Raw genomic sequence first — 14075 nt, 5'->3', positions numbered from 1 at the left:
ACCTGGCTCAGAGAAAGTGTCAGTCTCATCAGGTGCATATGCATGGTGTGGTGAAGAAAAAAAACTGCAACATCAATTCTACAGGTTGGAGAGGCAAACTAAATGCTAGACTAGTAGCATGGGGAAATATTGTCCAGACACTTTTTTCAAGGGGAAGTTTATACGTTTATAAATTGACTGGCTGGGCTGTGGGACAGTAAATGCGCATTGCTAAATCTAATGGAACTGTTAAGAGGCATTAGCCGGAGAATGCAGGATTGTGGTGATAACTCCACATCAACCGATCAGCATCCAAACAACCCGTTTTATAATAAGTGATAATGCCCAAGAAGCCAGTGTTTGGACGATATATTGGCATGGGTGTCATTCATTTAAAAATAACACCTCACAACACCTCTCATCATGTGACCTACTTGTTGTTTGTATGTACTGACACACTACATGTTAATGTTTTTAAATGTTCGTACACTACTGTTCAAAAGTTTGGGGTCACTTAGAAATGTCTTTGTTTTTGAAAGAAACGCAAATTTTTGGTCCAATAAAATAACATCAAATTGATCAGAAATACAGTGTAGACATTGTTTAACAACTTCTTCAGGATCGGTGTCCCGTCCACGGGATGGTTGAGCTAACGTATGCTAATGCAATTAGCATGAGGTTGTAAGTAACAATAACATTTTCCAGGACATAGATATATCTGATATTGGCAGAAAGCTTAAATTCTTGTTAATCTAACTGCACTGTCCAATTTACAGTAGATATTACAGTTAAATAATACCATGCTATTGTTTGAGGAGAGTGCACAGAAATGCAATGGCTCATTGGATCAGTTTAAAACGTTGCACATACACTGCTGCCATCTAGTGGACAAAATCTAAATTGCACCTGGGCTGGAATAATGCATTATTGCCTTTCGCTTGCATTTTTTTTAAATTACAAAAAAGTACAAAATATTTTTTTTTTCTTTGTATTATCTTTTACCAGATCTAATGTGTTATACTCTCCTACATTCCTTTCATATTTCCACAAACTTCAACGTGTTTGCTTTCAAATGGTACCAAGAATATGCATATCCTTGCTTCAAGGCCTGAGCTACAGGCAGTTCGATTTGGGAATGTCATTTTAGGCAAAAATGGGAAAAAAGGGGCGGATCCTGCTGGAAACGGCAGATTTTTTAATGGAATATCTACAGAGGCCCATTATCAGCAACCATCCCTCCTGTGTTCCAATGGCACGTTGTGTTAGCTTTTCCAAGATTATAATTTTTAAAGGCTAATTGATCAGAAAACCCTTTTGCAATTATGTTATGTGCTGAAAACTGTAACTCTGATTAAAGAAGCAATAAAATTGGCCTTCTTTAGACTAATTGATTATCTGGAGCACCAGCATTTGTGGGTTCGATTACAGGCTCAAAATGGCCAGAAACAAAAGACCTTACTTCTGAAACTATTCAGTCTATTCTTGTTCTGAGAAATGAAGGCTATTCCACGTCAGAAATTGCCAAGAAACTGAAGATCTCGTACAACACTGTGTACTACTCAATTCACAGAACAGTGCAAAAAGAGGAGTGGGAGGCCCTGGTGCACAACTGAGCAAAAAGACAAGTACATTTGAGTGTCTTCTCTTAAGGATCCGCCCCATTTTTTTCAAATTTCACCTAAAATGACATTCCCAAATCTAACTGCCTGTAACTCAGGCCCTGAAGCAAGGATATGCATATTCTTGGTACATTTGAAAAGAAACACTTTGAAGTTTGTGGAAATATGAAAGGAATGTAGGAGAATAAAACACAATATATCTGGTAAAAGATAGTACCAAAAAAAACTACGTTATTTTGTATTTTTTTTGTACCATCATCTTTGAAATGCAAGAGAAAGGCAATAATGTATTATTCTAGCACAGCTGCAATTGAGATTCTGGCCATTAGATGTCAGCAGAGTATGTGAAAAGTTGTAGACTGATCCAATGAACCATTGCATTGCTGTTCAAATTGTCTATCAAGACTGCCCAAATGTGCCTAATTTGTTTATTAATAATCTTTTCATGTTCAAAACGGTGCATCTCCTCAAACAATAGCATGGTATTATTTCACTGTAATAGCTACTGTAAATTGGACAGTGCAGTTAGATTATTAAGAATTTAAACTTCCTGGGAAATGTTCTTGCTACTTACAACCTCATGCTAATTGCATTAGCCTACGTTAGCTCAACCATCCCGTGGACGGGACACCGATCCCGAATTTGTGGAGTGGTTTAAAAACTAGTTTTAATGACTCCAACTTAAGTGTATGTAAACGTCCGACTTCAACTGTATATTATTTAACAATATGATATTATATAACATAAGATCAGGCATCATCTCCAGGGAGAGGATGTACTTAAATAATTTTGGGTCGTAAGTAGGGTAACCATTTATCTTCCTAATCATGAATAATGTTTCAAACCATTTTGCAACTCTCACGCAGTGAATTGAGTTCAGATGGAATTGACCCCAACCCTACTTGAGCATGCATCATTCTGTCTTGGAAACCTGAAATGATGGCGATCCACACACCCTGGTAGAGCAAACAAACTGTCAGCACTTTGAGAAAGATAAGTATTATGACGTATACAGAGGACCAACAACGACTTCTAAAATATAATGGCTTGATGTAAGGTAATTGTAATATCTAGTGATAAAAGCGAACAGTAGTAAATCAAATCTTATCTTTGTTGAGCTGTTATTGCTCTTTTGTTTACCCCAGTCCACAGATGGATGGTGTGCCAGGGAACATAATCAAACACGTCCCTGTGGTGTTCCTCAACGTAATCAGGGTGACACACTGAAAAAGGAAGCAATCTAACAAAAGAAATAAAGAACTACGCTGGGTGGCGTGCTAATTGAGTGATACATCTGGATGATTTGATTTAGTGTAAGGTTGTCTGAGCATAGACATTCAGGTCTTGGACAATGCAGATGAGTAAGCTATACCTACAAGTGCACAGACCACAATGATGTTCAACCATTCTGAAAATGCTTAATAACACTAACCAAATAACACTCACACCAGAACATTTTGACTCTATATGGAACACAACAACCGTTTTTCACATTCCATTTACCTCAGTATATTTAATATTCTGTCAGTGACATTTATGACTGATTGGTGGTGTAGTCAGCTAAAATACTTGGTTCTAATCCCACATTGGGCAGATATCGTTAGGGCGGCAGGTAGCCTAGTGTTTAGAGTGTGGGGCCACTTACTGAAAGGTTGCTGGTTCAAATATCTGAGTTGACAATGTGAAAAATCTGTCCATGTACCCTTGAGCAAGGCATGGCTGATCCTGTAAAACAACACGTTTCACTGCACCTATCTGGTGTATGTGACAATAATATACACAGAGTGTTCAAAACATTAGCAGTGCCTTCCTAATGTTGAGTTGCACCCCCTTTTGACCTCAGAACAGCCTCAATTCGTCAGGGGATAGACCCTACAAGGTGTGAAAAACATTCCACAGGGATGCTGGCCCATGTTGATGCCAGTGCTTCCCAGCGTTCTGTCAAGTTGGCTAAATGTCTTTTGGTCCACCACCCATTCTTTATACACACAGGAAACTGTTGAGTGTGAAAGACCCAGCAGCATTGCAGTTCTTGACACACTCAAACCGCTGTGCCTGGTACCTTTTGCCCATTCACCCCCTGAATGGCATACAATTCATGTCTCAATTGTCTCAAGCCTTAAAAATCCATCTTTAACCTGTCTCCACCCCGTAATCTACACTGATTGAAGTGGATTTAAAAAGTGACAGTAAGGTATCATAGTTTTCACCTGGTCAGTCATTGTCATGGAAAGAGCAGGCTAATGTTTTGCACCTCTCAGTGGAGAGAACAGTTTGTTCCAAAATTGGCATCTTTGGCCATAAAGTGTTCCAAGTTGATAAAACATTAATTGAATAACTCTGCTGCATCCTCGTCTTGCCCAAAGGAACATTATGTTCATGCCTCTGAGGTAAAAGTCGGGGTTAAGGATTTACATCAATGCCCCTTTATACCGCCTCTGTCTGAATGGGTTAGAGTAAAACAGGCCAGAGAATAAGGAAGGAGAAAGTAAATATGGCCATATCTGAAGGTGATTTTCCAGCCTATTGCCAGGTGTGAAATCGAAAATCCAACACCACCTAACAATGGTGATTCTATACATCCGGTATCATTTCCTCAAGGGGCTCATGGTCATTGTATGGTGAGAGCTTTTTTCACTGTGGAATGTCTTTTTCTGATTTCAGAAAACCAATTACATTGCAGCAACAGAAGCAAATGATTGTGAACTGAGGAATGGCTCAGTCTGACAAATGACTGGACACTGCTCCCTGTGAGCACTTGATTGAAGACACATTTCACCCTAAGCAAGGATGCCAGCCATTTTAGAGTATTGCAACTAATTCAGTGTCAAGGTATTTGGTCTTATCCTGAAAAATGATAAGGACAAAAATTAAGACAATGTCATAAAATACCTTTAAGCCCTAACTAATGTGTCAATGATGGTCTTTCCATTCATTGTGGCTCCCAGTGTAATAATTCATCCCGGAGAAACTTTAGATTTATGACAGAATTGTCTAAACCTTCCTCATCAACTTCCAGATCTAAAACAAATGCAGGCCCCTCATTGCCGCTAACATGATTGAGGAGAACACAATGGAATGATAAGATTGCCTGACGGGTAGCAACCAGGGGAGGGAGCCAGCACACAATACAAGGCCACAAGGCCAAGCTTGTCAATGTTTAAAATCTCATATTCTTAATCCATGGCCATTGTCACATCTAAGGCTGTTGCAGTGACCTTATTGCCACCATACCGGCAGTCATGAGTCATGACCGCAGTAAAATTCCACATAACCGTTGAGAAAATGTCCTCTTATACATTCTGGACATGCACTGGTAGTACCCAACTCACTAACGACCATCAGGTAGTCAATGGCCTGGTACTCTACTGTCCCTCTAACTAACCACTCTGACATAAATGCAATCCAAAATCACATCAAATACTTGTCATCAAAACAGTATCTTGCTTTTAAAACTCACCTCAGTGTGAATGATCAATTTGAAAAAAAGAAGTTCAACAACAGGTTGAAACTGAGTGGAAAACATAGGCTTTGAAACAACATGCACAATGACTAACATGCTGACCACACCGCTTGCGTTGTGTGCGCGAGCGTTGCAAAATAAATGTACATGTTGTTCAATCATTGCACCCACACTGCTCGCACGTATCTGCGCAGCCAGGCTATAAAATAGAACTTGGTTCTATTTGTGGCGCTTGATGAGCTGCAAGTCCTTCCTCCCCCATCTCCTCATTGGTTTTTTGAAGCACAAACCCACATGGGTGATTGAAAGATTAACTGAGGGCCACACTCCAGTCCAGTTGGTGATGGTAATGCACCTTAAAGTTGGTTGCCAACCGCCACATAAAGTCCAAAGAAGAAGAAGCCTGACGGAGGAGAGAGTACTAGAAACAATCTCGGTTGACCCTTTTATCTTTGGCTTAATTGTTGGAGTAGAAGACCTTGTGCAGTTCAGGTAATATAACAACCCAATGTTTATATCCCAGGACAAATTAGCTTGCAACAGCAAGCTAGCTAGCTAATTTGCCATACATTTTTTATGCTTTTCGTCCTGTCCTCAAATTAATATAGTTGGTTCAGAGTTTGTTTTGATATTTCAACCTGCGTGTCGTGATTGCGTCTGGTGTGGGTGGACAAAATCAACATGTGCACGAACGTCGTGTGGTTCACGACTCAGCAGAAAAACATAAAGAAAACTGATTTAAACTGTCTTTGGTACATAATTGGTCAAGCCTCTTCTCCAAAATTAAACACATTCACGTAATCAATCTTTGATCTTTGAGTGTGGACTGTATTATTAGGCATACTGGATGGACTGGTTACCATATGCTACGCTCCAAAAATGTATATCCATGAGTCTGGGAGAGAATGTCATCATTTGATGAGAGAACAGTGTGCGCAGTATGAGGCAAGGAACAGAGTGCAAGCTTTTTTTCACGACTTTCTCAAATCATCAATAGCCTATAGTCTCATCATACAGCCCATATTTGCCAAGGAAGAGTACATGATCAGTGAATATATTCAATGTACAGGCTACAATGCGGGGATCTCATGCGTGGTAATAACTACAGTACATGTATATAGGACTTGCATTCTTGGCACAAAAGTTATTATATTCTACTCAATCCATAGGCTTCATTAATGCCATTCAGACTGGAAGTTGATACAACAACTATGATAGCTGAGGTTCATAGATTGGTATGAATATTAGTTCAGAACCTAACGTTTTAGGGTCCATACACAGATCGGCTACATATTGTAGCTAGCTACACATCCATAGGCATACAGTTATTTTTATCCTCCACTACACAATAAGCAAGTAAATAGCTAGCTAGCTATGTTACTTCAGCTGCATTGCGCGGCAAGTTTACACAATAGTTCATTCAATTTGCAGTAAATGCTTTAGCTAGCTAGATTCTTTACATCCACTGTTTCCCAAGAAGACAGCCTGGTTTGCTGGTTTTCTCAAGAGTCCTAAAACATTAAACAACACAAATTACAATGTCATACTGTACTCATGTCATAACACCAGCTAGCTAGCTGGCTAATGTTAGCTTGTCAGTTAACTTGCTAATTAGCAATTTTTGTAAATTAACTTTATGACAAAAAAATATGGACAATCATTTGTCTCTACATTAACTAACATATTCCACTCAATTGTACATTTTTAGCTTGACTCGTTATGACGTTATAATTACTTACATTTGATTCCCCCGTAATGATTTGTCAGCCATCTTTGCTGAAGAAAGTCACCAGGGACGGGTGGCTCATGTCAAATTCGTCATTGGAAACACTAGATATGATTCATCATATAAAAACCTTGGGACCCAAATGCATAATGAGTGCTCTAACTCCCCCTTGTGGTGGTCTGGAGCAATGAAGCCGTGACGCTGGGTACCTCTAAGTCCCGCGGTGAAGCTCGCAACTTTTAAAGGAGGAACCACTGTATATGTTTTGATTTCTAAGGCATTCTAAAATGTATATCATTCACACCTAAAGTTGCCAAATACACTACAATACCAAGAGTATGTGCCCTTCAAACATCTCATTCCAAAATCATGGGTATTATTATGGAGTTGGTCCACCCCTTCGCTGCTATAACAGCACTCCATTCTTCTGCGGGGACATGCTACCATTCAGCTACAAGAGCATTAGTGAGGTCGGGCACTGATGCGATTAGCAGTTGCCATACATGGCGATGATGCAACCAGTCAGGATGCTCTCGATGGTGCAGCTGTAGAACTTTTGGAGGATCTGAGGACCTATGCCAAATTCTATGCTGTAGCGTTAAGATTTCCCTTCACTGGAACTAAGGGCCCTAGCCTGAACCATAAAAACAGCCCGGGAGTGAGTGTTGTAGCTGAGGACAGCCTATATTTATGCGCTACACTTCAACACTCGGCGGTCCCGTTCTGTGAGCTTGTGTGACCTACCATTTCTGTATGGACATCGCTTTGTGCATGGGGGCATTGTCATGCTGAAACAGGATAGAGCCTTCCCCAAACTGTTGCCACAACGTTGGAAGCACAGAATCATCTAGTATGTCATTGTAAATAAAATAAAATTGTAGTGGTGTTGCGATGGTGCCACATTGAAAGTCACTGAGCTCTTCAGTAAGGCCATTCTACTGCCAATGTTTGTCTATGGAGATTGCATGGCTATGCACTCAATTTTATTCACCTGTCAGTAACGGGTGTGGCTGAAATAGCCGAAGTCACTTAAATCAATAGAACCCTTCTCACTAACAAGCTGACAGTCCTCCCATTGCTTTTCAGAGCAACTTTAATGCATTTTAAGGGATAGAGGTGGATTGTGTGTGCGTGCGTGCGTGGTTTTGTTCCATATTGACAGGTCTCATGGATAAGATGTGTTTTCAGTGCCATTTTGAGAGCAGTGGCTAAAATAATCCCAAACAGAGCAGAGGTGATTTTGCTTTCAGACAGCTGTGAAAATTGTTTGCTGCTGCATCCTAGCATCAAAGATATCCAAGTGGAATCTAACAGCCTTTTTCACTCACCCAATTTACTGCAGCTGACACCATCGTATAACAGGGCGTAAGGTACAGTGTTAGCAGGTTGGCGGGCTAAAGTCTGACCATGTGGGTAGCTTCCAACGATACTCTTGATATTCTTGTATAAATTACATGAACTGAAACTCACTGTCACCCACTAACATCATTTTCTCAGACACTTGTTAAAGGTATCTTTAATGACATACAGTATGCACTGTAGATCAAGGCTTTGTTTATATCAGCCTAAAGCCATTGATCTTCATAGAAAAAAACATTTACCATGAACCATTTTCATCTGAAGAGCCCTTTTTGGTAGACAAGGGTTATTTGTATGGCAAAGGGATCTACCTAGAACCTTTAACATCTGTGAGAGTTCAGTGACCAGCTGGAGGAATACAACACGACAGCACCCTCCTCAGGATATAGGTACTCAGTGTAAAGCCAATTGGTACACACCTGGGCCCACTAATTGCTTTGTGTCGTCCTCTATATAGGTGTGCCAGGAGAGGAGCTGTGGGAGAATTGGGAATAGAGACGGGGACCTGGGAGGAAGTCGGATTTTAGAGAGAAAGCTTCGTTTACTGGGTCACCTTGGCTCTCTGTTATCAAAGGCAGGTGTCGTGTCTTTGGCTATGCCGGATTAAGTGTTATGACATGCTATTCTATAAAATACTTTCTCTGTAATTAATATTACCTGATTGAACTAATCATGTAAATGTAATTAACTAGAGAGGAGGGGCACCACTAAATAATATTTATAGAGCTGTTATCTTCCGAATAATCTCTTAAAGGCCTAATAATATTTTACATCAATAGCAGTCAATATTAATCGTCACCTTATTTCAGTCTCATCCGAAAGTTGTAAATTCTTGGTTATCTTCACGAACTTTATTGCACCCATTCCTGAGTTGGTTGTTCCAGTTTAGATGATTTAGGTAGTCTCATTGATTAATATTTCCTATCCTGGGAGTTATTTTGAATGCAGGTTAAGAGTGTGGATTCTGCTAGTTATTACAGTTCACTTTGCAAGCCAGCATAATGTGATTAGTAGACCTCATATGCCTGCATTCTAGGGGTTTCCTAACATCACTGTGTGTATATACAGTGGCTTGCTTGCGAAAGTATTCACCCACCTTGGCATATTTCCTATTTTGTTGCCTTTCAACCTGGATCATTTTGTATCATTTGATTTACACAACATGCCAACCACTTTGAAAATACTAAATATTTTTTATTGTGAAACAAGAAATAAGACAAAAAAAACAGAACTTGAGCGTGCATAACTATTCACACCCCCCCACCACCTTTTGCAGCAATTACAGCTGCAAGTCTATTGGAGTATGTCTCTATTAGCTTGGCACATCTAGCCAATGGGATTTTTGCCCACTATTCAAGGAAAAACTGCTCCAACTCCTTCAAGTTGGATGGGTTCCGCTGGTGTACAACAATCTTTAAGTCATACCACAGATTCTCAATTGGATTGAGGTCTGGGCTTTGATTAGGCCAAGACATTTAAATGTTTCCCCTTAAACCACTCAAGTGTTGCTTTAGCAGTATTCTTAGGGTCATTGTCCTGCTGGAAGCTGAACCACCGTCCCAGTTTCAAATCTCTGGAAGACTGAAACAGGTTATCCCTCAAGAATTTCCCTGTATTTAGCGCCATCTATCATTCCTAGTTTCCCAGTCCCTGCCGATAAATAACATCCCCACAGCATGATGCTACAACCTCCTTGCTTCACTGTAGGGATGGTTTTCTCGGGGTAATGTGAGGTGTTGGGTTTGTGCCAGACATAGCATTTTCCTTGATGGTCAAAAAGCTCAATTTTAGTCTCATCTGACCAGAGTACCTTCTTCCATATGTTTGGGGAGTCTCCCACATGCCTTTTGGCGAACACTAAACGTGTTTGCTTATTTTTTTCTTTAATCAATGGCTTTTTTCTGTCCACCCTTCCGTACGGCCCAGCTCTGTGGAATGTATGGCTTAAAGTGGTCCTATGGACAGATACTCCAATCTCCGCTGTGGAGCTTTGCAGCTCCTTCAGGTTTATCTTTGGTCTCTCTGTTGCCTCTGATTAATGCCCTCCTTGCCTGGTCCGTGAGTTTTGGTGGGCGGCCCTCTCTTGGCAGTTTTGTTTTAGTGCCATATTCTTTCTATATTTTAATAATGTATTTAATGGTGCTCTGTGGGATGTTCAAAGTTTCTGATATTTTTTATAACCCAACCCTGATCTGTACTTCTCCACAACTTTGTCCCAGACCTGTTTGGAGAGCTCATTGGTCTTCACTCAACAAGCTGTATAGGGCCATCAGCAAACAAGAAATTGCTCACCCAGAGGTGATGCTCATAGTGGCTGGTGATTTTAATGAAGGAAAACTGAAATCTGTCTTACCTTTCTAACAGTCTGTCACCTGTAAAAACCTATAGATCACCTTTCCTCCTCACACAGAGACATATACGAAGCTCTCCCTCACCCTCCATTTGGTAAATCTGACCATAACTCTATCCTCCTGATTCCTGCTTACAACCAAAAACTAAAATAGGAAGTACCAGTGACGCGCTCAATACTGAAGTGGTCCAATGATGCGAAGCTACAGGACTGTTTTACTAGCACAGACTGGAATATGATTCGGGACTCATCCGATCATATTGAGGAGTTTACCACATCAGTCACCGGGTTAATAATTTCAGTGACGTCATTGTCCCCACAGTGACCGTATGAACATATCCCAACCAGAAGTCATGGATAACAGACAACATCCTCACTGAGCTAAAGGCTAGAGCTGCCGCTGTCAAGGAGCGGGACACTAACCCGGATGCTTTTAAGTAATCCCGCTACGCCCTTCAACAAACCATCAAACAGGCATAGCATCAATACTGGACTAAGATGGAATCCTACTACACCGGCTCTGACTTTCGTCCGATGTGGCAGGGATTGCAAACTATCATGGACCACAAAGGGATACGCAGCCGCGAGCTGCCCAGTGACGCGAGCCCACCAGACCACCTAAATGCCTTTTATGCTCACTTCGAGGAAAGCAACACTGGACGATGCATGGGAGCACAAGCTGTTCCAGACGAATGTGTGATCACTCTCTCTGTAGCCGATGTGGGTAAGACCTTTAAACAGGCTAACATTCAGATTACCCGGAAACGTACTCCGAGTATGCGCTGACCAGCTGGCAAGTGTTTTCACTGACATTTTCAACCTTTCCCTGATCCAGTCTGTAATAGCTACATAAAAGCTACATGTTTCAAGCAGACCACCATAGTCCCTGTCCCCAAAAATGCCAAGGTAACCTGTCTAAATAACTCACATCTGTAGCCATGAAATGTTTTGAAAGTCTGGTCATGGCTCACATCAACACCATTATCCTAGACACCCTGGACCCACTCCAGTTTGGATACCACCCCAACAGATCCACAGATCCCCCTCCACACTGCCCTTTCCCACTTGGACAAAAGGAACACCTACGTGAGAGTGCTGTTAATTGACTACAACGCAGCATTCAACACCAGGGGACTAAACATATCCCTCTGCAACTGAATCCTGGACTTCCAGACGGGATGCCCCAGGTGGTGAGGGTAGGCAACAACACATCTGCCACGCTGACCCTCAACACGGGGGCCCCTTGGGTGCGTGCTTAGTCCCCTCCTGTACTCCCTGTTAACACACGACTGCGTGGCCAAGCACGACTCCAACACCCTCGTTAAGTTTGCAGACAACACAACAGTGGGAGGAGGCCAGGACAACAACCTCTCCCTCAACGTCAGCAAGACAAAGCTGATTGTGCACTACAAGAAACGGAGGGCCGCGCACTCCCCCATTCACATTGACAGGGCTGTAGTGGAGCAGGTCGAGAGCTTCAAGTTCCTCTGTGTCCACATAACTAAGGATCTATCATGGACCAAACACACCAACACAGTCATGAAGAGGGCATGACAATGCCTCTTTCCCCTCAGGAGGCTGAAAAGATTTGGCATGGGCCCTCAGATCCTCAAAAGGCTCTACAGCTGCACCACTGAGAGCATCTTGACTGGCTGCATCACCACTTGGTATGGCAACTGCTTGCATCCAACCGCAAAGAACCAACAGGACCCTGAACAGCTTCTACGTTTAGCAATAAGACTGCTAAAAAGTTAGTTAACCAAATAGCTACCCAGACTATTTAACTAACTGCATTGACACGTTTTGCACTCATCCCATACATTGCTGCTACTATTTACAACGTATCACTTTATCACTAAACACTTGTGGTTTACGAAGCATATAACAAATAATGTTTGATTTGATCAAAGCTATAGCCCCAGGATAAACAATGGATGAAATACCAATCAAGATCCACCTGTACCATACTGAATACGAATCTGGTGATGAAACAAATGCATTGGTACCCAGAGAGAAAACCCTGCCTGGTGCCACCACTCTGTCAAGTAGACTTTTGTTCTCTTTTTTTTGGTGTGAAATGATGCAGCAAGACCTCTGCTGCAGGTCCCAGTGGACAAAGCACAAGTACAAGAGGAGGTGCGCAACCAACAGCATTCATTGAGACAGACAGACTGCTAAGGAGAGAGAAGAGAGAGTGTGTGAGAGAGAGAGAGCAATACAGAGAGAACAAGAGAGAGCGTAGAGGTTGAATGAGACCCACATTCTAGAAGTCTCTCTTTCTGACTTAGGTCATACCAATCTCCATTTGTTTCAGTTTGCTTGCCATACTCAATGTTTGCACAATAAAAACCTGTGACATTTCAAAACCACTCTGTGGTTTTGAAATGTATCGCAAGTTTGGGCTGGCTATACCCTAACATTGCAGACTATGTATTACAACTTTTTCATTCAGGAACAATGTGTGACAACGACTTGTATTGAGAGTGACTGCTGTTCCCAAACTCTAGTGAGCTGGTGCTGACAAGGTAAGTCAGATTTAGGACTTGGGAGGAATTTCCCACTGGGCATCTTTCAGCACTAGAGCTGCAGACGGGGAACGATGAAACATTCAGATTCAGGGAGACATACAGAATGTAAAACCCAGCATCATCAGCACAGCGTTATTCTCATCACCAAATGTCACAGATTTATATTATTATCTGGTTTAGAAAGTAAAGAGACAACCTGTATAACACTCTTCATACAGCAAATTTATAGTAGGTTATAACGTTTTTATTTGCACTAATAAAACCATGTCACTAGATTCAGAACTAGATTCAAAGTAATGGAGGTGTGTGTGTGTGTTCATATCCATACCCAAGACCGTAATCAGCCAATCAAAAACCGTTATGAACATAAATCCAATAAAAACAAAACACATGGTTACAGCCTACTGAAACTGGTTATATAGCTTACTGAAACCGACCATTCTTACCGCAGTAAATTATCAGCAGGCTGGTCAGTAGCACCGCAGCCCAGAAAGTTGAAGACATTCTTGGCCAGGCAGTGACATTCCTCCACCGACCCAGTTTACAAGACGAAGCCATTGAGTTCCCCAGAGTAAAAAGAAATTGAAAATTCACCAGCCAGGTCACCCTCGGAGGCAACGGCTCTCGCCACGAGTAATCCGCCCAAAATCTCCCGAGCGCACTAGTCCCAGATAAACCCCGGTGTCCGAGTATACGTAATGCACTGTGAAACGGAATGATGTTTAGTTCGTGATGAGTGTCCTTTACGATGGTAAATGTTCTTTAGATAGCAAATTATCTAACCACAAATTAGACATAAATGATTCCAAGCGGATTCCTTCTTCCCTGAGAATAGATAGAATGTATTCAAAGCAGGATGTTGACATCTCCCCCAAAAAATGCTTTGGAGGAGGAAATGTTCCCGCAACCTCGTGCCACTCACCTGAGGCAATCTTGGTCACAGAGATTGAAACAAAGTGGAGAAATCTTGTAAAATCCCTGTAAAATGAATACTTTGAAGAAGTAAGAAAGGGAAGAAATATAGTGATATTCAAATGATGACAGATTGGCA

The 14075-nt window shown here is 41.5% G+C and overlaps 1 protein-coding gene across 1 annotated transcript in view; it reads right to left on the bottom strand.

The window, feature by feature from the left end:
* The window catches only part of LOC120066577 (chemokine-like protein TAFA-5), a 173861-nt gene extending 160279 nt beyond the window's left edge, over positions 1-13582 (bottom strand). Inside the window, exon 1 of the mRNA XM_039018003.1 lies at positions 13471-13582. Within this exon, the coding sequence (XP_038873931.1) occupies positions 13471-13582 (112 nt within the window). The remainder of the gene's footprint in view (positions 1-13470) is intronic.
* Positions 13583-14075: the final 493 nt, after the last annotated feature.

The sequence above is a fragment of the Salvelinus namaycush genome, chromosome 21 (assembly GCF_016432855.1).
Source record: "Salvelinus namaycush isolate Seneca chromosome 21, SaNama_1.0, whole genome shotgun sequence".
NCBI classification, from domain to species: domain Eukaryota; kingdom Metazoa; phylum Chordata; class Actinopteri; order Salmoniformes; family Salmonidae; genus Salvelinus; species Salvelinus namaycush.
This window is presented reverse-complemented; position numbering and strand designations above follow the sequence as displayed.